This window comes from Artemia franciscana, chromosome 13, assembly GCF_032884065.1.
Source record: "Artemia franciscana chromosome 13, ASM3288406v1, whole genome shotgun sequence".
NCBI classification, from domain to species: domain Eukaryota; kingdom Metazoa; phylum Arthropoda; class Branchiopoda; order Anostraca; family Artemiidae; genus Artemia; species Artemia franciscana.
This window is the reverse complement of record NC_088875.1, coordinates 46963792-46985494: the sequence shown is the minus strand read 5'-3', so window position 1 is coordinate 46985494 and position 21703 is coordinate 46963792. Positions and strand designations below refer to the sequence as shown.

Below are 21703 nucleotides of genomic sequence, written 5' to 3'. Positions count from 1 at the left end.
AAAAAACCTTGGTTAATGTAAACAAATAAAACTGAGTGACGTGCATCAATCTATGTTAGATTATTTTACTTGTCCCGTTGTGACTATATTCGTAATTTAGACTCAAATTTTTCTTATTTAGTAAATCTATAAACCAGGAATAATATTAGTCTGACTCATAACCGTGAATAAACGCTGAACATGGATTTTGATTTCAGAATGATCCCCCTTTTATACTTGGGAGGAAAATATAGAAAGAAGAAAACGTTATATCTCCAACTGTAGATTAAAATACAATGAGAAGCCTGAGATGGTTTATATTTCCCGTGATTAAACTTAGCATGATTGGCTATACAGGTATCCTAAGGTATTTCTCCTTTTCAGATTATATATAAGCAGGGGCATAATTTTTATGTCGCGGTAGTGGGCAACTACCCCCCCCCCCCCCCCGCCGATCCCAGTTTGCTCCCCCAGCTGAAATTTAGTTTCTTCTAAACTCTTGTCAATACTAAGACAAACCTACATAATTCAAGCATCAACAGAAAGAGATCAGTTTTTTGTACATATTTACCTTTATAGTACTATAAAGTACCTTTATATTACTAAATAGTACATTTATAGTACCAAATGGCTTGTTTTTTGTTGTTGTTTTTTACTGTAATATTCACTTGATTTGGGAAAATTGACTCCAAATTGCCTCCCCCCTACCTGATTTTGACGAAATTACGCCACTGTGTATAAGGTATAAACTCCTCCATAAAAAAAATACCAACGGTGACTACTTGAAAAAGCGGCATTCGGTATTTAGCATTCTAAAGTCTTTGGTAAGAATTGGCAAATCATTAGGTTTTTCACTGACTAAACATTTTAATATGAAATGAAAAATTATTCACTTTCTTCGCCTTCATCTTCACCAATTTTTTGTAGTTGGGACTCGAAGTCTCTCTCCACCGATTCCCATGTAATGTCTCGCCACTCTGTTGGGATACTATTTGAATTAAATCCATAGTAGAGTTCGAATTCACAAGCCTTTTCGACAAGGACCCACTTCCAGAAAATACCAGATTCTATGCTGAGACTAGGCATAATGTTCCAGTTTGGGTATATAGTTTTATAATCCTTGTAAGAAACAAATTGCCATCGAGAGTCTTGGTTTCGAAACGACGTTCCTTTTGCAAGATAGGCTGGGCAATTTTCAATCATGGCGTCATTGGATCCCTCATAGCTGCAATAAAAAATTTCATGAATATAGCCTACAACTTTCATCTTAAAGAAATCTACCACGCATGTGTAGGGCTGAGGCTAAGTGCAATCTTTCTTTAGAATTATTGCCTGAATGGATCCTAGATAATAAAGAAAAGCACTGCAATGCTTGAGCAGGTAAGCAGCAATCAAGCATCTACAAAGAATGGCGGAAATAGAGAACCTGTATAACCGGTTCTGCCTCATTCAAACCCATTAGGAAACCCTTGTTTGTGGCATTAGTTATTAATTATAAATTATTAATTATTAATTATTATTATTAATTAGTATAATATATAATTATAAATTATTAATTATTAATTAGTTATTAATTATAACAAAAAAAAACAAGTTTTTTAACTGAAAGTAAGGAGCGACATTAAAACTTAAAACGAACAGAAATTACTCCGTGTATGAAAGGGGCTGTTCCCTCCCTCAACGTCCCGCTCTTTACGCTAAAGTTTTACTCTTTCTCTCAATTCTACTTTATTACAGTAAATAACTTTAGTGTAAAGAGCGGGACGTTGAGGCAGGAACATCCTCTTTCATAAACGGAGTAATTTCTGAACATTTTTGAATTAATGCATGTTTTTTTGGCTCTCCGCAAATGAATAATTAAAATGAAATTTCCACTTTTTTTTTTTTTTTTTTTTTTTTTTTTTTTTTTTTTTTTTTTTTTTTTTTTTGCTAAATGGCTTTCTCTTAGTTTTGATCAGACGATTTTGAGAAAAGGAGTGGGAGTGGAGACATAGTTGCCCTCCAATTTTTCAGTTACTTAAAAAGGCAATTAGAATTTTTAATTCTTAACGAACGTTTTTATTAGTAAAAGATATACATAACTTACAAATTAACTTACGTAACGAACTTTTATATTCGTATATTTTTATTATGTATATGAGGGGGTTTGCCCCCTCGTTAATACCTCACTCTTTACTCTGAAGCTTTAATTTTGTCCCAATTCTTTAAGATTGACCCCTGAGTCACAAAGGCTGTATAATAAATAGTTGAAATTACTTAAGATACTTTAGCGTAAAGAGCGAGGTATTTCGAAAGAGATGAACCCTGCCATATGCGTAATAATCTCTGTTCGTTTTATGTTTTAATGCTGATACTTACTTTCAGTTGAAAAACTTTTTCATATTTATTTTTTCATTGTTTTTTTTTTATAATGCTAGAAAATCCTGCGCCCCCTTCATGCAATTTCTCTTCTCCCATGACAAATTCCTCCAAGGGAAGATCCTCCCGCGTAGCCACCTCCCCTCAACCCCCCAACCACAAAATCCCCCTGAAAAGGTCTGTACACTTCCAAATAATCATTACTGTATGTAAACACTGGTCAAAGTTTGTAACTTGCAGCTCATCCCCTGGGGACTGTGGGGGAATAAGTCAACCCCAAAGACATAATTATTATGTTTTTCGACTATGCTGAACAAAATGGCTATCTCAAAATTCTGTTTCGTTGACTTCGGGAAAAAAATGAGCGTGGGAGGGGGCATAGGTGCCCTCCAATTTTTTCGGTTACTTAAAAGGGCACTAGAACTTTTAATTTCCGTTAGAATGAGCCCTCTCGCGACATTCTAGAACCACTTGGTCGATAAGATACCCCGACTGATTTTTGGCTCCGACAATTTTCCGCGAATGGGAGTTTTTTGCAGGAGGAGGGGGTTCAGGTGGAGGAAATTTCCTCTCTTCTGGTACCAGAGAAACGCATGACGGTTGGGCTAGCTACAATATAAATATTATGTTGCAAAAGCAACTACTTCAAATATTAATGGCTAAATAACTGAAAGATACAAAAATAATTCATTTCACTGTAAGAAAAAACAAGAAAACATTGAAAAAAAAAGAGCACTGATTTCAATAATGAATGCGACTTTTAGGTTTTTATAGTTTAGTGAACTGGAAAAAGAGTGTAGTATCTTCAAATTTGGAGAGAAATTGTAGAAAAGAAAAGAAGTAAAAGAGAAATTGTAGAAAAGAAGATCAATATGTAAAATAGCCCCTTCACATAAACGACCAAGCTATAACGAGTTAATTGCAAATACACGATAACGAGTTAATCACAAATATACGATTCGCCACTACTTCCTTATCCCTGTTTATTATACGTAACATTATTTATAAAATATGAATTATTATTTATCTGATATGTATCAATTTTTTTATGCTATTACGTGCATACTTTCCTAAGACTCAAACCACATTTTTCTGAGTTACTCCCATAACAAAGGTCTTGCGCATCAACGCTGTCTTACTAAACGGTCTTTTTCAGCAGTTGACAATAGATTTCAATGTATGCCAAAAATTCTTCAGCGTAATCGGCAGATTGCTCTTCCTAAATATATGTGGAGGTTTCAGGCACACTATATCTGTGCCATAAATACTTCGTTTGTTGCAATAGTTGAATGTATTTTAGCATTGAGTCATTCCAATTAACCCACTTGCTTATCTACTTTTTCAGATTAAGGGGGAAATTTTAGCGTAAGATCAGTGTGCGAATACTTCATTCCTACAAAAAAGTAAATCTAATATTACAGATTTACCACAAGAATCCATCTCTTTACAAGCTGTCATGTGGGCAACAATTTACACATGATAATTAGAGCAACAGACTGCGAGTGCTTCCAGCACTTCTTATTTCAACTCGTGTTATGAATGTTCTGGAATGATTGGCTTCAAACATTATGTTAATAAACGAACAGTTAATACTGCTGTTTTCAAGTTGATATTTTATGATCAAGAAAATGGATTAATTAGCCAACCCCACTCTGATTGGGGTAAAAAGGTAAAGGTAAAGGATACGGCATTAGACTTTACGGTCCGTACCGGCGGTGCTGATCTCCGTTTCTTGGCCCTTCAGCCAGGAAGTGCAATGGGGGGTTGGGGGCCAGCCATCTTGTGCTTTCGCACACCCTTCCTGTTTACCTTCCCCAGGTTTCTCCAGGTACCCATTTAGAGCTGGGTTGACTCTGGCTAAGCTTACAGAGTCACGCCACTGACCTCCGTCCCAAACTGAAGAATTGGGTACACCGGGATTCGAACCCGCGTCCTCTCAGACAAAACTGGTAAAACTGGTATTGTTCCGAATATTTAAACTAACTAATTGTCATCGTTTTCCGTAAAAGTGTCAGATCAGGACAAGTACTTAGAAAACAAAAGGAAAGATGGGAAATTATGCTCTTTTTAAGCAACAAGACAGATCGGTGGGAATCTGGCCCCCACTGTGTGCCCTTTGTGCTCCCGTAATATCACAAGCCATCAGTTGTGTGCATTGGATTAACGACGCTTCTTGACTGCTAAGGTCCTTACCTCAGCCATGAAGTATGTTGCAGCAGCTGAATTCAAACTCTGGGTTCTTTATTACCACCTGAAGTCAAACCCACTGCGCCACTAAAGGACCAAGCCATCACTTAAAATTCCCAATTGACCATTTTAATCAAAGTAGTTGAAAAACCAATAGGAATACTTCCCCTAAACGACCTGATAATTTCGACCCTAGGGGGAAGGAATCAAATTATACAAATGACTCATTTCAAAACTGATTCATAGATCCATCTTAGAAGAAAGGTCGACATGTTAGATATTGTCTAGACTAGAATAATACAAGGATGTTTAGTTTGTATACTACTACTGCTACTACTCCTGAAGGTAGGAATACTCCGACCAGGACTGCTTCTAGTAATGGTAATTCTAATAGCGGTAGTAATTTACTCTATAATATCACATTCATTAGTTCTTCTTTGTTGGGCCTGCTACCACCGAGTAAAGCCATTTTTTATTATTCTTTCCACATATTCATTTTGGGAAAAGACGGAGTCTTTCTGAATAAAAAAATAAATAAAAAAAATACAATTCAACCTTCTTCATTTGAATGTCCATGTATTACAATTACGGTTCTTGCGGTAATAAAACAGTGCATAAAAATTAACCCATGGTAGTAGTATTTTCCAGTTTAAGGAAGATAAGGTTTCTACATTGGAGTTAGAATAATGCATTTCCGTTGGTATAATAGCTACTCGGATTCATACATATATATACATACATATATATATATATATATATATATATATATATATATATATATATATATATATATATATATATATATATATATATGCCCTCTAATCCATTATTGGAGTTAGAGTAGTGCAGCTGGATTAGTAAAACTCGTGGGTCATTTCCTGAGACATCAGGCTATCCAGCAGATGCAGTTCGTTTTTGATAGGAAGTTCCTCAATCATTAAATAGGGGGCATATTGAAATAGTCTATTGAGTCTACTACTACTACGAAAACTACAACAAAAAATATTGCTACTATAATATTACTACAAATAACATCACCGCTCCTACAACTGGTTTTACGGTAATACAGTGGGAGGTATACAATATAATATTCTCTATGAATGCTTCTAAGATAAAGAAAATAATATTTCAAACTGGCGCTTTAATACGAACAATGCTATAAAAAAAATTCTCAGATAAACGTTTGAGCATGTGCAAAAATACGTTTATCCCCCCCCCCCAAAAAAAAAATTCTCAACGTGACTTCTACTGGTGCTACTACTCTTAATGTGATTATCAATACGTCAGCTAAACCTCGTGTGTTTTAGCAGACGTACAACTATACACAAACCGAACCTAGTCATAGGAGTATTCTCAGTCGCAGTGTTCCTTCCGCAAATCCTTCTACCAGGATTATTTATATGTTAGCCTTATTTTATTTGAGGTAAATACCGTTCCTCCCCCTCCTTTTTGGCTGCAGAAATACGAAAATGCAAAATAAAACTTCCACCAGGACACCTACTGGTGTTACTACTCTTGGTCGTTGCTATGCCTAGCCTTAAGAGCATTCTTAGTCGCAGTGTTCCTTCCGCAAATCCTTCTACCAGGATTATTTATATGTTAGCCCTATTTTATTTTAGGTAAATACCGTTCCACCCCCTCCTTTTTGGCTGCAGAAATACGAAAATGCAAAATAAAACTTCCAACAGGACACCTATTGGACACCTACTACTCTTGGCCGTTGTTATGCCTAGCCTTTTGAGTATTCTTAGTCGCAGTACTCCTGCTGCAAATCCTCCAACTACGGTTACTAATATTTTTGCCTTACTTTGTTTGAGGTAAATGAAGGAAACACCCTTCCTTCCCCTCCCTTCATACTACAGAAAGAAGCGTACCTGTATCCAACAATGACTTGGGGCCGATGAAAATTGGTGGAGTGCTCATCATGTTGGCTTGAGCTTAGGCTGCACGGAGCTCCACAAAAAGGACAACAGGTGCCACAACCGATGAGGGACTCTATAAGGTACAGCACTGCACGGTCGATCCATTTTTTCTTTTCTAAAATTGAAAAACGATTCGTAAAAAGGAGCTAAAGGGGTATTAGATTGTATCTTATTATATGAATGTGTTTTTATAAATGTGAAGCAATTTTTTTCTTTTTAGACATGAGAGACATACTTGAAATGCAGCTAGTATACTTATCGTCATTTAAAAACCGAAAGGATGTATCTAACCCTATTATGACTCCACAAGCAATTGAAAATAACACTGATTTGGTCAAAAATGAGGAATCTTTTATTATTGACATATTGAGACAGACTTTTTTTTTAATTGCAATAGGCAACTTAAAAACTTCTTTATTGTATAAAACGAAATTATATCAGGAACCTTTGGAGCTACAGACACGGGTATTGTCCCAGTCTTGACTGGTCTCTAAAAAAATATATATGAATGAACAAATGAATTTAGTGAAAACTGGCGAAGCTGAAACAAGAGCTAAGAGCTCGTATGGCACTTGTGACGAGGCAAGAAGAGCTAAGAGCCAAGAGATCATATGGCATGAGCTCTAGCAAAATTCTATAAATCAATAGATTGATTTAAAAGGAAAATAAGAGGCTTAATGCCGGCCAGGATTTAAAATAAGAGCTCTGAGTCACGATGTCCTTCTAAATATCAAAATTCATTAAGATCCGATCACCCACTCGTATGATATAAAAACCTAATTTTTTCTAAGTTTTCCTCTCCCTTTAGCCCCCCCCCCCCGATGGTAGAATCTGGGAAAACGACTTTATCAAGTCAATTTGTGCAGTTCCCTGACACGCCTACCCGTTTTCATCGTCCTAGCACGTCCAGAAGCACCAAACTCGCCAAATCATTGAACACCTCCCCCCCCAACTCAACCAAAGAGAGCGAATCCAGTACGCTTCCGTCAATCACGTGTAAAGGACATTTGCTTATTCTATCCACCAAGCTTCATCCCGATTCCTCCACTCCAAGCGTTTTCCAAAATTTCCCCCTTCAACTCCCCCCAATGTCAAAAGATCGGATCGGGATTTGAAATAAGAGCTCTGAGATATAAATTCCTTCTAAATGTCAAATTTCATTAACATCCGACCACCTATTCGTAAAATAAAAATACCCTAATTTTCACGTTTTCAAAGAATTCCGGTTTCTCCCTCCAACTCCCCCCCCCCCAAGTAACAGGATCTGGTCAGAATTTAAAGTCAGAGCCTTAAAGCGCAAGACCCTTCTAAATATCAAATTTCATCAAGATCTGGTCACCCTTTCGTAAGTTACAAATACCTCAATTTTCAAAATTAACCCCCCCCCCCCCTACTCCACCAAAGACAGCAGATCCAGTCTGATTATGTCAGTCACGTGTCTTCGACAGGTTTTTATTCTTCCCATCCAGTTTTATCCTGATACCACCGCTTTAAGTATTTTCTAAGATTTCCGGTTCCCCTAAACTGCCGCCTCCCCAATTACGCTGGATCCGGTTGGGATTTAAAATAAGAGATCTGAGTCACTTCTAAATATGAAGTTTCATGAAGATCCGATCACTCCTTCGTAAGTTAAAAATACGTCATTTTTTCTAATTTTTCAGAGTTAACCCCCCCCCCCCAATAGAGCGGATTTGTTCCATTATGTAAATCACGTATCTAAGACTTCTGCTTATTTTCCCCACCAAGTTTCATCCCGATCCCTCTAATCTAAGCGTTTCCCATGATTTTAGGTTCCCCCTCTCCAAACTCCCCACAATGTCACCAGATCTGGTCAGGACTTAAAATAAGAGCTTTGAGACACGATATCCTTCTAAATATCAAATTTCATTGAGATCCGATCACCCGTTCTTAAGTTAAAAATACCTCATTTTTTTAATTTTTCAGAATTAACCCTCCCGCCCCAACTACCCCAAAGAGAGCGGATCTGTTCCGGTTATGTCAATCATGTATCTAGGACTTGTGCTTATTTTTACCAACAAGTTTCATCCCGATCCCTCCACTCTAAGTGTTTTCCAAGTTATAGGTTTCCCCCTCCAAACTCCTCCCCCAATGTCACCAGATAAGGTCGGGATTTAAAATAAGAGCTCTGAGACACGATATCCTTCTAAACATCAAATTTCATTGAGATCCGATAACCCGTTCTTAAGTTAAAAATACTTCATTTTTTCTAATTCTTTAGAATTAACCCCCCCCCCCCCAACTACCCCAAAGAGAGCGGATCCGTTACGGTTATCTCAATCATGTATCTAGGACTTGTGCTTATTTTTCCCGCCAAGTTTCAACCCGATCCCTCCACTCTAAGTGTTTTCCAAGTTTTAGGTTTCCCCCTCCCAACTCTCCCCCCCCCCAACGTCACCAGATCTGTTCAGGATTTAAAAAAAGTGCTGAGACACGATATCCTTCTAAATATCAAATTTCTTCGAGATCCGATCACCCGTCCGTAAGTTAAAAATACCTATTTTTTCTATTTTTTCAGAATTAACCCCCCCCCCCCCCAGCTACCCCAAAGAGAGCGGTTCCGGTTATGTCAATCATGTATTTAGGACTTGTACTTATATTTCCCACCAAGTTTCATTCCGATCCCTCTACTCTAAGTGTTTTCCAAGTTTTAGGTTCCCCCCCCAACTCCCCTCCTCAGTGTCACCAGATCCGGTTGGGATTTAAAATAAGAGCTCTGAGACACGATATCCTTCTAAATATCAAATTTCCTTGAGATCCGATCGCCCGTCCGTAAGTTAAAAATACCTCATTTTTTCTGTTTTTCAGAATTAACCTCCCCCCTTAACTACCCCAAAGAGAGCGGATCCGTTCCGGTTATGTCAATCATGTATCTAAGACTTTTGATTATTTTTCCCACCAAGTTTTATCCCGATCCCTCCACTCTTAAGTGTCTTCTAAGTTTTAGGTTTCTCCCTCCCCCCCCCCACAATGTCACCAGATCTGTGATGAAAATTATGTAATTGCCGATATTTACTGACAAATTTCCTAGATATAAAAAAATCCAATGGCAAAAGTGGAACTTTACTAGAATATCGTTTCACAGCCCTTTTAAGAATAATAACCCATAAGAAAATGGATTAAAATTTAACAACTATCCCTACATTCACTAGCAAAGAGGTCAAGGGATTAAAAAAAAATAAGGAGATACTTTTTGTATCTAGTATGTTCCCTTTTTTATATAATTCCTTTTCAAGGAATTGAAAATGATGTTTACTTTATGCATTCTTCTATAGATCCTGAACTCAGGACTAAAATTCCAACACTTCGAGGAAAATCCTAAGGAGTTACAACAGTGCACTAGGAAAGACAGTTTACATAACTTTAGACTGGATTGTCTCCAAGAAACAAGAATGTCTTACCTGTGAAGTTATCATCCTGGAATCTTTCCAACTCTTTCATCAGAATTAGAGCAAATTCATGTCCAGTGGTCAGGTTCAAATATGGTTTCATCGTCTCCATTTTAAGAATCACGTTCTGCTTAGATGCATCAGAAATTTTTTGTAAGACTTCTAAAACGTTGATGTCAGATTTCGGGCCACCAACAATGTCCTCAAGGGCTATCCATATAGATTGGTTGAGACTGTCCGTTCTTTCAAATATGACATGAGAAAAAATATTTCGGTTATACCTGGAACAAGTTTCACATGGGCATGGCTTCTTGAAATACTTGGTCATCTTAAAATGAAGCCAATCTTCTAAATGCTTTTTATACTGATGAATAAGCTTCAAGTAGAAGTTAAAATCCCCAGTATCATGCGTATCACGCAACAGAGCAATTTCGCATGTTTTCCTATTTGTAAATTCTGTGTTGGCACTTTTGAACTGGGCAGCAAGAACACGATCGATACTGATTTCAATTGTTTCCGTAATTCCAGGAATATAGCAGTCCTCAATAAACCTGCCAGCCGCGGTTGAAGCTAAACTACGACTGGCACAAAGGTCTAAAAAAAAATTCCTAAAATGATCTTTTCTTCGAGCTATCTTACGCACAGGATCATTATTTTCCAAAAAAGTCTCTCGAAATTTATCTAAATACTGAACAAAAGCACCAAATATATGCAGAGTAATCTTCGCACGGGCCACCATGTTGTTATTGAATAAATGATACATAGGGTTCTCAAAAGAAATATTCAGGTCATGATGAAGTTGAACCATAACACTATACCAGTTTTCAAAGCATAGATCTTTGTTTCCAAGTGCTCTTTCTATGTCATTTTCAAAACTTTTGATGAGATTAACAGCTAGTCGATTGGTGGTGTGATAATGATCTATATGATCTACTGGTAATTGCTGTCGGCTACTAAAGTAACTTGCTCCAAAGTTTTTTAGACGCGTCCAATAAGATTTTTCATCATATAAGGAAGATATATCAATCTGCTCCCTTGCAAACTCTGCAAGACTTTCCTTATTTTTTAGTTCAGATTTCAAACACTTTCCGTATCTTTTGCTATATTTTTGCATGAGATATTCTCGCACTTGCATCTCAAAGTTAGTTCGCTCTATCCTTCTGAACGAATGGTCTCCGATGTCGCTTAACAGATGATCCCAAAGCTTATCAAATTCAGCCGTCGCTTCGTTTTCATCTAAGCTTTTTCCTTCAGACCTAAATCGCTCACCGAGTGACGCAATTCTCCCTTTAAAAAACATTTCAAAACCTAATTCCTTTGAAGCAACTACGCGTTTGCTCTTTTCCCTTTCTATAGAATCTTTTAGTGATTCTAGTAATTCAGTTTTGGTTTTTATCATAAGATGATCCACTGAAGATTTTACTTCTTCGAAAAACAGGCGTTTCGATACTGGATCATCTTTAAGATACTCTTCCATTTCATGGAGCATTCTTTCGGGAATATCATCAAATACTCCTTCAAGTCTTTGCACGTACACCTGCAGAGAGAGCAGTTCTTTACTGTTTGAAATTTCTGTTTGGTAAATTTCAAGATGCTTCTTTAATTCCTGTCGAAATTCCCATTCAAGCTCTGCAAATTTGTCATCCAGAGCACCCCTCTTAAAGGCTATGAAAGAATTCTTGAAGCTGTATAAGAAATCCTCAGATAAAACGGCGTCCCAAATTTGAAGAACCTTTTTAGAAAAGCTTGAAGGGGTTTGTCTTTGATTTTTGCTCAGTGATAAAAGAATTGACTCCTTTACGCTCATGACTTTCTCAGCATATCCTTGATTTATTGCAGCCATCGGTGGTGTGCCATCATACAGACAACAGAAATATTCATGACTCTTGTCTTCATCGTAATCCAATATATCTTTGAAGCAAACTTGAGTAGTGCCTATTTCAGACTTCGCAGCTATTTCTGTTAACTCTTTCAGAGTTTTTTCAAAAAGTTTCCGTTCATTTGTTAATTTCTGATGATTGGAAGGATCACCAGTATTTTGATGAACAAAAAGACATTTGGTTTTTTGATAATTAACGTCTTTCATTCGAAGGAATGCGTGAATTGTAATTTGTATAATATCTTTCAGGGCATCCATACTTTCAGATGCAACATTCAAAACAACAATGTCACTAAGTCCAACAACAAATGTAGCAAGCTCAGAATCATGTTCATCATTACCCATAAGGTCTTGTCTTTCTGGAGATTTTAGGCCTTCTGTATCTAAAACAAGAATGTAGTCTATGTTAAACTTTGCAGCATATTGTTTTTGGACTGTGATTAACTGCAGGTTAACACCCTTGGTGCAACGGCCAGATGAAACAGTAAATTTGCAACCAAACATTGCATTCAGTAATGTTGACTTTCCACTACTTTGAACACCCAAAACACTTACTACCCCTATAGAATTTCTTTTTCCCATTCGGTCTTCCAAGGCACGCATAAAATCCACAAAAAATAAATCTGGAATCCCTTGAGCATCCCCGTCAAAAAGCTCAATTGGGTGTCCTGCAAGAAGAACGTCAATCATTGTATGTTGAAAGGACACTTCAATATTTGCATCGTTTTGCTTTAGAATCCTAGCCAAACTGGATTTATTGGACGGACTATCGTTTGATATATGAAGCATATAAATCTGACAAAGTTCTCTCATTAGGTGTTCTATGCCAATTTCCTTGCTACTGGCAGGATCTCTTGAAAACCTTTCAAGGTATTGAGACAACCAGAATAAAAAATATCTTCTTTCTTTCTGATTAAGGATCAACCTCTCAGCAAAATGCTCAAAAAATTTTGCTGGCATCAAGGTACCCTGCTGTGTTCGGATTTTTCTCTTATTCTGTTCTAATAATTCAGTGTATTTTTTTACTGATATGTCAGTTGGTTTTTCCGTTACACGCTTTTGTCTCTTATGAATAGCATTGTAGTCCTTCCACAATTTTCCAGATAGAGGCAGACTAGAAAGTTTATTTCTTCCTATTTCCTTCGCTAGAGTTAGAGCAGCTTCTTTAGCAACTTGCATACATTCATTTGAATCTTCCAATAGAAAGTCAAAAGCTTTAGCTCCTTCTTCCCATTCTGAGAAGTTCTTTTTCTTCAATTTTTTATTTAAAACTAGAGGCTTCAATTTCTGGATTATACGAGACTCGGTGTCTCTGATATACACGAAGTTCGTTTTTTTTGGAAGCCCTTTGACTAGATCATCCGCATTTAGCTTCTTGTCAGAGATAACAATCATCATCGAACAGAATTTAGCTAAAGATATTAAAAGACGCTCGGTTTCAACTGAAGTATTACCAATAAATACACACAGAACACTTGATTGTTTAGCGACGTACATTGCCAAATCGATATTGTTCTTAGAGTCTCCACGTAGATTAACAGTGGCTAAGGGTTCAAAATTTTCATCCCTAACGGGAAGTAGCCAAGATAGTTCCAAGGATCCACTAGAAAAAGTTCTCGGAACATCGTCTTCATCATAGTTTTGGAAAGGCTCATTTCCTTTTGGGAACAATTTATTGATAACCTTCGACTTTGAGAATGAAAGATCTCCAATTCTTACAAACGAGCAATAGACAAAATTTCCTGAATGGACATCACTTTCAATAAAGGATTTGCCGTTCAAAGTTTTCCACCGTTTGGTGATATTCACTAGGGACCAGTTTAATAAAAGGTATTTTGTAGATGGATCTTTAATGAGAAACGGAACTGAAAACTGTAAAACTGCCAACCGTGAAAAAATTTCTTGTCTTAGGAAATCGTCAGCAATAAGAAGGAAACAATACATCAAGTCCATTGAGTTATGCTCCATATTTGATTTTTCAAACATAATCTCATTCCTAGCTTCTACGGAGTTGTGCATTAGTTTATGGAAGAATTTCGACACAGCTTCTGAAGACCCTTTTGCACCAGAGGGTTTGCACATGCTAAACTCTTTTACTTTCTCAAGGGTTAACTTTTGTTTCCTGTAGGGGGACAATTGGAGCTTGTCAAGAATGGAACATATTTCTCTTTCTGTGGGCCAAGAAGTTTCGTATGGGTCTTCGTTTTCATGTAAAATACTGATAGGTATTTTGTCAGTCTTGTCATTAAAATTCAATGAAGGTGAAAGATCAGAATTCTGGTTTCTACCTGTCCCGTTAATTTTAACAGCGTTTTCATACGCAGGTTTAATGCTCACAAAATTCTGCATATGACCTGAAAAACTTGTTTCATTCATAGCTGCGAAAGCTGAACTTTCTCCTTGATAGCGCTTCCCATTAGAATCAGTATTTACGAAAGAAGTGGCCACGGATGCATGCGGTCTTTTAATTTCGGGAGAGATATTTTCACTTTTATCTGAAGGCACTGAAGGTGCATTATCTTTTGGACTAATCGGTTCAATTGTAACTGATTTTATATTTTTTTCGGTAGATATATTGCTGTCCGAATCTTGCTCCTTTGGCGCGCCTTCTTTGAAGCTCTCTTCGATTATTCCAATTTTCTCCAAACTTCTCACAGAGGCGACGAAGGCAGAAGCAGATGATGTGTCAATTTTGGCAGATTTATTTTCGCTTTTATTGGCAAGTTTAGCAGAATCATTTGCACTGATTTGTCTAGGTAACGGTGATGAAATATTTGTCTGGGTAAGTGTACCATAGTTGGAAGTTGATTCAACTATTGTATCTTCTTTGCAGTTCTCTTTGGTTAATCCATTTTCCTCCAAACTTCTCATGGAAGTGACGAATGCAGATGATGATGAAGAGTCAATTTTGGTAAATTTGTTTTCGATTTTGTCTACATGCGTCGACAGACCTTTCTCACAGACTGCTGCATAGGTAAGTAAAGGATCCTAAAACAGAAACAAATGGCTACAAAAAATGCAATAAAAGTAAACAACACAAACTACAAAAGTCAACAGTATAAAAAGGTAACCAAAAGCAAAAAAAATTAATAGCGAACTCAGGCCATAAAAAAACAACTTTGAGTGAAATGATTGCAACTAGCCTTTATCTTACTGCAGTTTTGTTTAAATAGAGAAGTACATACTTTTGACAAAAGAATTATTTCAGACAAGAGAAAGTATTCAGGCTACCAAACCGACTTCAACAGTTGTGCCATTCAAGACAAATGTATTGAATTTATAGCTTTAGAATGTAGAATATGTATCTCCAAGGTCACCTGTTGATACAAAAAAAACTCCAGTGAAAAAGAGGGGACAGGAATTATCTCTCCCAGTTACATCGTGGTCCCTGATATACAAACCAATCAGAAACAGCATCAAAATACGATATTGCAGATCCATTCTCAGGGATTTGTGTAAGATTAAGTAGGCTGTAAAACTAGCAATCGGTTCCAGTTTAATTTTATAGTGTTTTGCATAAAGGCGTATGTTCCACTTTTTGGAGGAAATGAGAAGGATGCGTTTAATGGGTCACACTCGTCAAATTTTCAGAGACACATCCATTGAGCAAACGTACTTACTGCAGCGTCTATAACCTTAAGACCACCTGACAGAACTTTAGGAAGCATAGGATGTCTAACAGTAAGTTCGAGGACTCATTTGCTGTGAGCACCATTGTATCACACGTGGTTCGGTAGCAGCAAAGTATTGTTTATTTACATTTCACATCGTGCAGTCCTTAGTCAGCCTTTTCAACAGCACCGTACTTAGCATAGCCTAGTTTCTTGTACACGTGAGCTTTCATATTTTGGTTTCGATAACCATTTTTAATTTTAAAGAACAACGAGCTAGGATTTGATCTTTTTGTGACGCCAGGGAAAATGAAATTGAAAGGATATAGGATGAAATAAGTGGGGATTCATGAGGATGAGTTTTTTTTTTTTTTTTTTTTTTTTACTGCCTTTTAAAGCAAAGTTGATTTTTCAAATAGCTTGCAAAACATCAGAGTTGAGCTAATGGAAACATGTTTGTGTCTTTCCAAAGATTAATGAAACAAAATATGTAAAAAAGTTTTCAAAGAAGAGTAAAGAGCTACATTAAAACAAAAATGAGCAGGAACTATGTCATATAATTTTTCCAGCGCAAAATTATCATAAACAGTCATGAATCAAAAAACTAAATCTAAAATGAACAGAAATTACAGTAAATAACACATTCAAAATTCAAAACAGGCAGAAACTACCACAGAAAGGAGTAGAAGTAACAGCACCCCTTCCCTTCTGAGGACCAGAGCATAATTTGAGCTTTACTGAAAAACAATCCTTATTTTGAGCAGTGTTTTTTATTTCACATAACATCATTAACAGAAGAAAAAATCACCATCATAACCAAAAAACAAAACAAAAACAAATGATAGTCGATTGACAGTTTAATACTCAAATTAATTTTTGAAAGTCTTGATAATTTTAGATTAATTAAAGTTTAAAAAAAAGGGAAACGTTTCAAATGTGCTTGTTATCAGTAAAGTGCAGATTATGCTCTGGTCTTTAAAAGAGATGGGAGGCTGTTACTATGCTTTGATTTAGTTCAAATTTCTCTGAAATTTTCGCCTTCATGCCCTTAGCCTTTGTAGTAGGAGTCACAATGATTGTAGCAGGAGATATCAAGTTGAAACTTTCAGTACATGTTGAAGGGGGTGTTAAACAAACTAAAGGCAAACTAAGCGCATGTTATAACTGTTACTATTAGTATTACTACTACGACCACTACTTCTATTGAGGCTAAGAGTATTAAAATCAACTTTCAGGGAATATTTAGGGTGATGTTAAACTAAATCAAAATTCACTATGTGAATTAAGGTTACTATAAGGATGTGTGAGCAATTCTTCAGGAGCAGCTTAGTCATTTAAGTTGATAATTTCAGGGCACCTTGATGGGTATGTTGAACTAACGAAGAGAAATTACGTGCATGTTACCACTATTCCTATTTTTACCGCTCCTATGACTACTATCTCTACTGAGGCTAAGGGTATTTAGGTGCAACATTCATGGATTATTTAGGGTGATGTTGAACTAAATCAAAACACGCAATGCACATGAACGTTACCAAAAGGGTGTATGAGCAATTTCTTATGAACAGCTTAGAGCATTAAGTTGAAACTTCCAGGGCGTGTTGAGGGTGATGTTGAATTAGCAAAAGAGCTTCCGTGCATATTGCTACTCCTAAAGCTACTACTTTTTAACAACTACTACTATAATTACTACCAGAAGTACCGCTGAAGCTAAGGGTATTATCGCAAAACTTTCAATGTATAATGAGGAGGATGTTGAATAAAATCAAAAAACAGCGTACTGATGTAGTTTATTAAATAGGTGTAACAGTTATACCCAAGGAAAGTTATACCAAAGAAGGTGGTACCTCACCATCGTTAATTCTATAAGTTTTACCAGAAACTGAAGGAATCAGTGAGTTGTTACTAGAAGCATTTAGTAATTGGAGAATTCCATTGAAATACTAGATCTTTGGTTCCAAAATCTCGTGGAGTGTTACAGCAACTGTGGCACATGGGTCACAGTTGTTGAGTTATAAATTTGTTTGCTCCCATATCACTTCTGCAGAAGCATTATGATTATCGAGTTATGATCTGTAAGGTCAATATGCAATTAGAGAACTTCTGAAATGAGTTATATGTGTGCCAAGTAATCGTCAAGCCCTAAATCTACAATTTTATGGTTTTTACCTGTATTAAGACAATGTATTATATGACTGGGTGACGCATTTCAAAAAATTTCCACCACCTGCTTGTTGAACATACCTGCTGACTCCCTAGAAGTACCGAATAAGCCATTTCTAGACCTATCCATCCATATTGACCCAAAGTCTGGTGGATTGCGGATGGATACCAAGTCCGGGAAGTCCCTCGGGGAAGACCAGATTCCCGCAGAAATGATGAAATTCGCAACAGCTGCACGTAAAACTGTATGAACAGCATTATTTGCGCTAATTTCGGAGAACGAAAGAGGTTCCTGAGAGTGAACAAAAATTACCATCGTAAAACTAGTGAAACTACCATCGCAAAATTACCATCAAAAAACAATGCAACAAAATTCAAAACCAAAGAGGTATTAGCATTGTTTCAATACCTGGCAAACTAATAGCGACTATCCTGTTTAAAAGGGTCCAACCAGGACTGAACGACTCCCTTCAGGAAGAGCAGAACGGATTCCAGCCGAAACGATCATGCATTTATCTTGTATTCACTCTCAGAATGATTTTTATAAGAAACAAGTGAATTGCGAAATAAGCTATAATTGGTCTTCATATATTTTGAGAAAGCTTTTGACTCCGTAGATCGCCAAAGAGTTTGGAGGGTCTTCCGATGCTATGTCATTCTGGATATGCTCGTCCGAACAGTTCAAGCACTCGTTCAAGACGCAGAATGTTATGTGAGGACATGTGACGGGAATATCTAATACTTCTGCATCATGACAAGGTGAAGCATGGTTTTGTGCAGTCATCGTTTTCAGTGATCCTCATCATTATTCTCAGCACCTACAAGGGAATGAAATGCAGTAAAACAGTAAGAGACACCGAGATTTTCATTTTGCAGACGATATCAGTCTTCAAGAGTCCTGCAAGCATAAGCTCCAACGATAGAGACGTCAGAGAAGCTGCTGAATCTTTCGGTCTAAAGACAAACTCAAACAAAAAAAAGGTATGACCAACATTTTATCTCCCCTCCACCTAAGATGCGGCAACCAGACGATAGAGCAAGGTGTAGAGTTCAAATATTCAGGATGTACAATCCAAAATAATAGATTGTGAGACTGTGAACTTTATGACACTGCCTTAAATCTGGCGCAGCCAGTAGTACTCTCTCCGCTCAGGCTGTTCAGCAGCCACATCCTCTTGACGCTTTACTATGGTTCCGAAACCAACCAGTTAAATCAGTGTTAAATAGTGTCCTCAAATCCGTGAATTAACCGTTTTAAGCAATAGCCTCTGCCACAGGCTCAGAAACTCTTCCAGATACTATTGCATAGGTAATCGAATAAGAAACTTGTTGGATAAAAAAAACATACAAAAAGCAGTCTTCAGTGCATCCATCTAATAGCTGATTTATGCACATAAAACTGATTTCTAGTGTTTTTTAATTCCACTATAAAATGCAAACATATAACTGAATACAAGTATTTTTAATAAGGCATTGTCACTAGGTTGCTTCGCAACCACGTTCCATAGGTTGCATATACTGCAATAATTTAAAGTGCTTTAGATTCGGAGATACTCATTTTTAGTGTTGCGGAAAGGTAAAAAGGATGTCAAGCACTGCTATAAAAACACAACTTGTAAGAAGTAAAACAAAGCGCTGGCTAACGAAAAACACTAAAGCTGTGCTATTAAAAAGCAAAAAATAATTAAAAAGGCAATTAAAAAGTTAATTAAAAGTTAATTTGTCATAAAGGGCAAGATGGATAGACTTGAGAAAACTTGATTACCTTCATCTCCGTCACACTAGGTATCTCTTCGTCCTCTGAGAGCATGCTATCTTGATCCCCAATGCTCTTCTTCCTTTTTTCACAATTTTCCTCCATCCTCAACTGGCCTTTAATCTAAAAACATGAAGTCTACTTTGAAGATACTTCAACATAACTCAAGTTCAGGAGAATTATGTTCAAATAGTTCGTGGTAACGAACTATAAGTAACAAGCGACTGAGCCCAATATTAACCGAAACTCCAAATAAAGACAGTTTTCATAACAATTATTACATCATTATGTTTAATGTTAACCATCAAATGCTACTAACGTGTGAAAATTAGCCTGATTTCTTTTAAATGGGAGAAACACCCCCGAAAAGTCAAGGAATGTTAGTCAGAATCACACTGTCAGATTCAGCATATCAGAGAACTCAACTTTAAAGGTTTCCAGCTCCTATCTACAAAAATGTGAATTTTTTGCTAGAAGAAATGGCTGAAGCGTGTTTGTTCGATAATTTCCCCCTCAAGGATGACTGTATCGAGTAAATGGTCCTAGAAAACAGGAAGAAGCCTCATTGGAACGAATATTAAAAGTTCTACGGCATTTCTTAAGTGACTAAAAAAATTGGTGGGCAACTGTTCTCATATGTTCTTTTTTTCCTCAAAGATATTCAATAAAAATTCTCAGATAAACATTTGGTTTAGCCTAGTTGTAAGGTCAAATAACTATATCACTACGGATGACCTCCTCCCCATTACCCATGAGGAAAGGGCTATAGGTTATGCAGTTTTTCCAGTGTTTACGCATAGTTTTTGTTATTGGGACTTATTTTTTGTAAGAGGGGTAAGGAAAGGAAAGGGAGGAATTTTCCGCTTCAGTTAAAAAGTAATCATAAGTTAAACAAAATAAGTAAGTTTTTTCAATTGGAAATAAGGAGCAACGTTGAAACCTAAACGAACAGAAATTATTGTTCCTTATATGTAAGGGGGCTGTTCCCTCCTCAATCCTTACTTTTACTCTAAAGTTTGACTTTAACATGAAGAACAAGTGATCAAGGAGGGGGCAGTCCCCTCGTATTCGAAAAAAATTCTGTTTGTTTTAGTTTTAACTTGGCCCCGATTGTAGACTGATTGTTGTAGGCGTAATACTAACTAAAATGTGTGTGTGCTTAAGTTGCCAATGCCTTTCATCCCTGAATATGTTCACATCTCTTTTCTTTTGAATGCGTCTGTGAATCTGCATCTAGCTTATCGGGCCCCCTTTAGCGCAAAAAAAGTAGCCAGATCTGCAAACAGGCATGAATACCATAATTTATTTCGAGAGGGGGAGGCATTCTCAGTCCGAACAGAAGGCAATTCCTCTGTTTTATTTAGAGGCACAAACGAAACTGATCTCTCGTCTCACTTAATTTAGACGAAGCCTGAAACAGTGCTGCGGGGTGATACTTACCTAATTCCTTATGATTCCAAAAATTTTATTCCATCCCTTTATTTTTCGTGCTAGAGGAGGGGGTGAGGTATTGTGCCCGTCCCATTGTGACAATCATTTTTAAGCAGCATGAAACATAGCATTTACACGCCTAATGGAACGGAGGTGGAAAAGAGGACGCGAGGCATCTTAAGCCTTACTCAGACGATTTTTAGGGGGTAGGGATAAGCAATTGCTACCAGGAGTTTTGTTTTGAGCAATTTCAATGGTAACATTTGTCTTTTCCTGTTTGTATACAATATTTCAATGTATTTAAACATTTGTAAACATTGTATTTAAACATCAGGAAATGCTACTTTAGGGGTTGTGATGGCTTGAACCGCATAGAATGTCGAGTCACGCAAAACTTCAATCAATATGAACAATAATCCGCCTTTCCGTGCACCCAAAATTCTATAGTGAAAAACATTATTAAGGACTTATTAAAAAAAAATAGGGCTCATCGGAAATTTTGACTAAATATTCGAATTTTGTCCAAAATTTTAATTATAATCCAACATTTTAATTCTTAAGCAGAAACACTGAAAAGCCAGAACACAGCCGATCAATTTACAAGTATAAATACATACACTTTTAACAGCAGAAAATGTCAGCTGCTTACATTGTAAAAAATTTGATTTCTAATAAATGTTTTGCTGGATTTTAAACAAGCCAAAAAAAAAAAAAATCCAATTTTTCCGTTGAATTGTGATTTGCTATCTGAATTCCAATAAATTATTGAATGTACTAAGATTTATGTACCTTTCATTAAAAAAAAAACCTGTAATTTTCAAAGTAAATTCAATTCCTTTACATACACGTAAAGGAAGCAAGAGCCTCCAAAAACAGAGAATTTTCCAAAATAGCGCACATTTCAACTGGACTCAAAATACTACACTTTAATAGCTTTAATTTGCTACAAAATTAATTTAAATAAAGGGACATTTAGCAAACAAAGTTCTATCAAACAGTTCATGTTAACG

At 36.7% G+C, this 21703-nt stretch overlaps 1 protein-coding gene across 1 annotated transcript in view; it reads right to left on the bottom strand.

Annotated features, from left to right (window-relative positions):
- Window positions 1–723: 723 nt before the first annotated feature.
- Window positions 724–21703, bottom strand: part of LOC136035016 (interferon-induced very large GTPase 1-like) — a 29221-nt gene continuing 8241 nt past the window's right edge. Inside the window, exons 2-5 of the mRNA XM_065716598.1 lie at window positions 19272–19385; window positions 9866–14720; window positions 6399–6561; window positions 724–1204 (exon numbers count right to left, since the gene is read on the bottom strand). Of these exons, the coding sequence (XP_065572670.1) occupies window positions 865–1204; window positions 6399–6561; window positions 9866–14720; window positions 19272–19367 (5454 nt within the window). The 5' untranslated portion in view covers window positions 19368–19385 and the 3' untranslated portion in view covers window positions 724–864. The remainder of the gene's footprint in view (window positions 1205–6398; window positions 6562–9865; window positions 14721–19271; window positions 19386–21703) is intronic.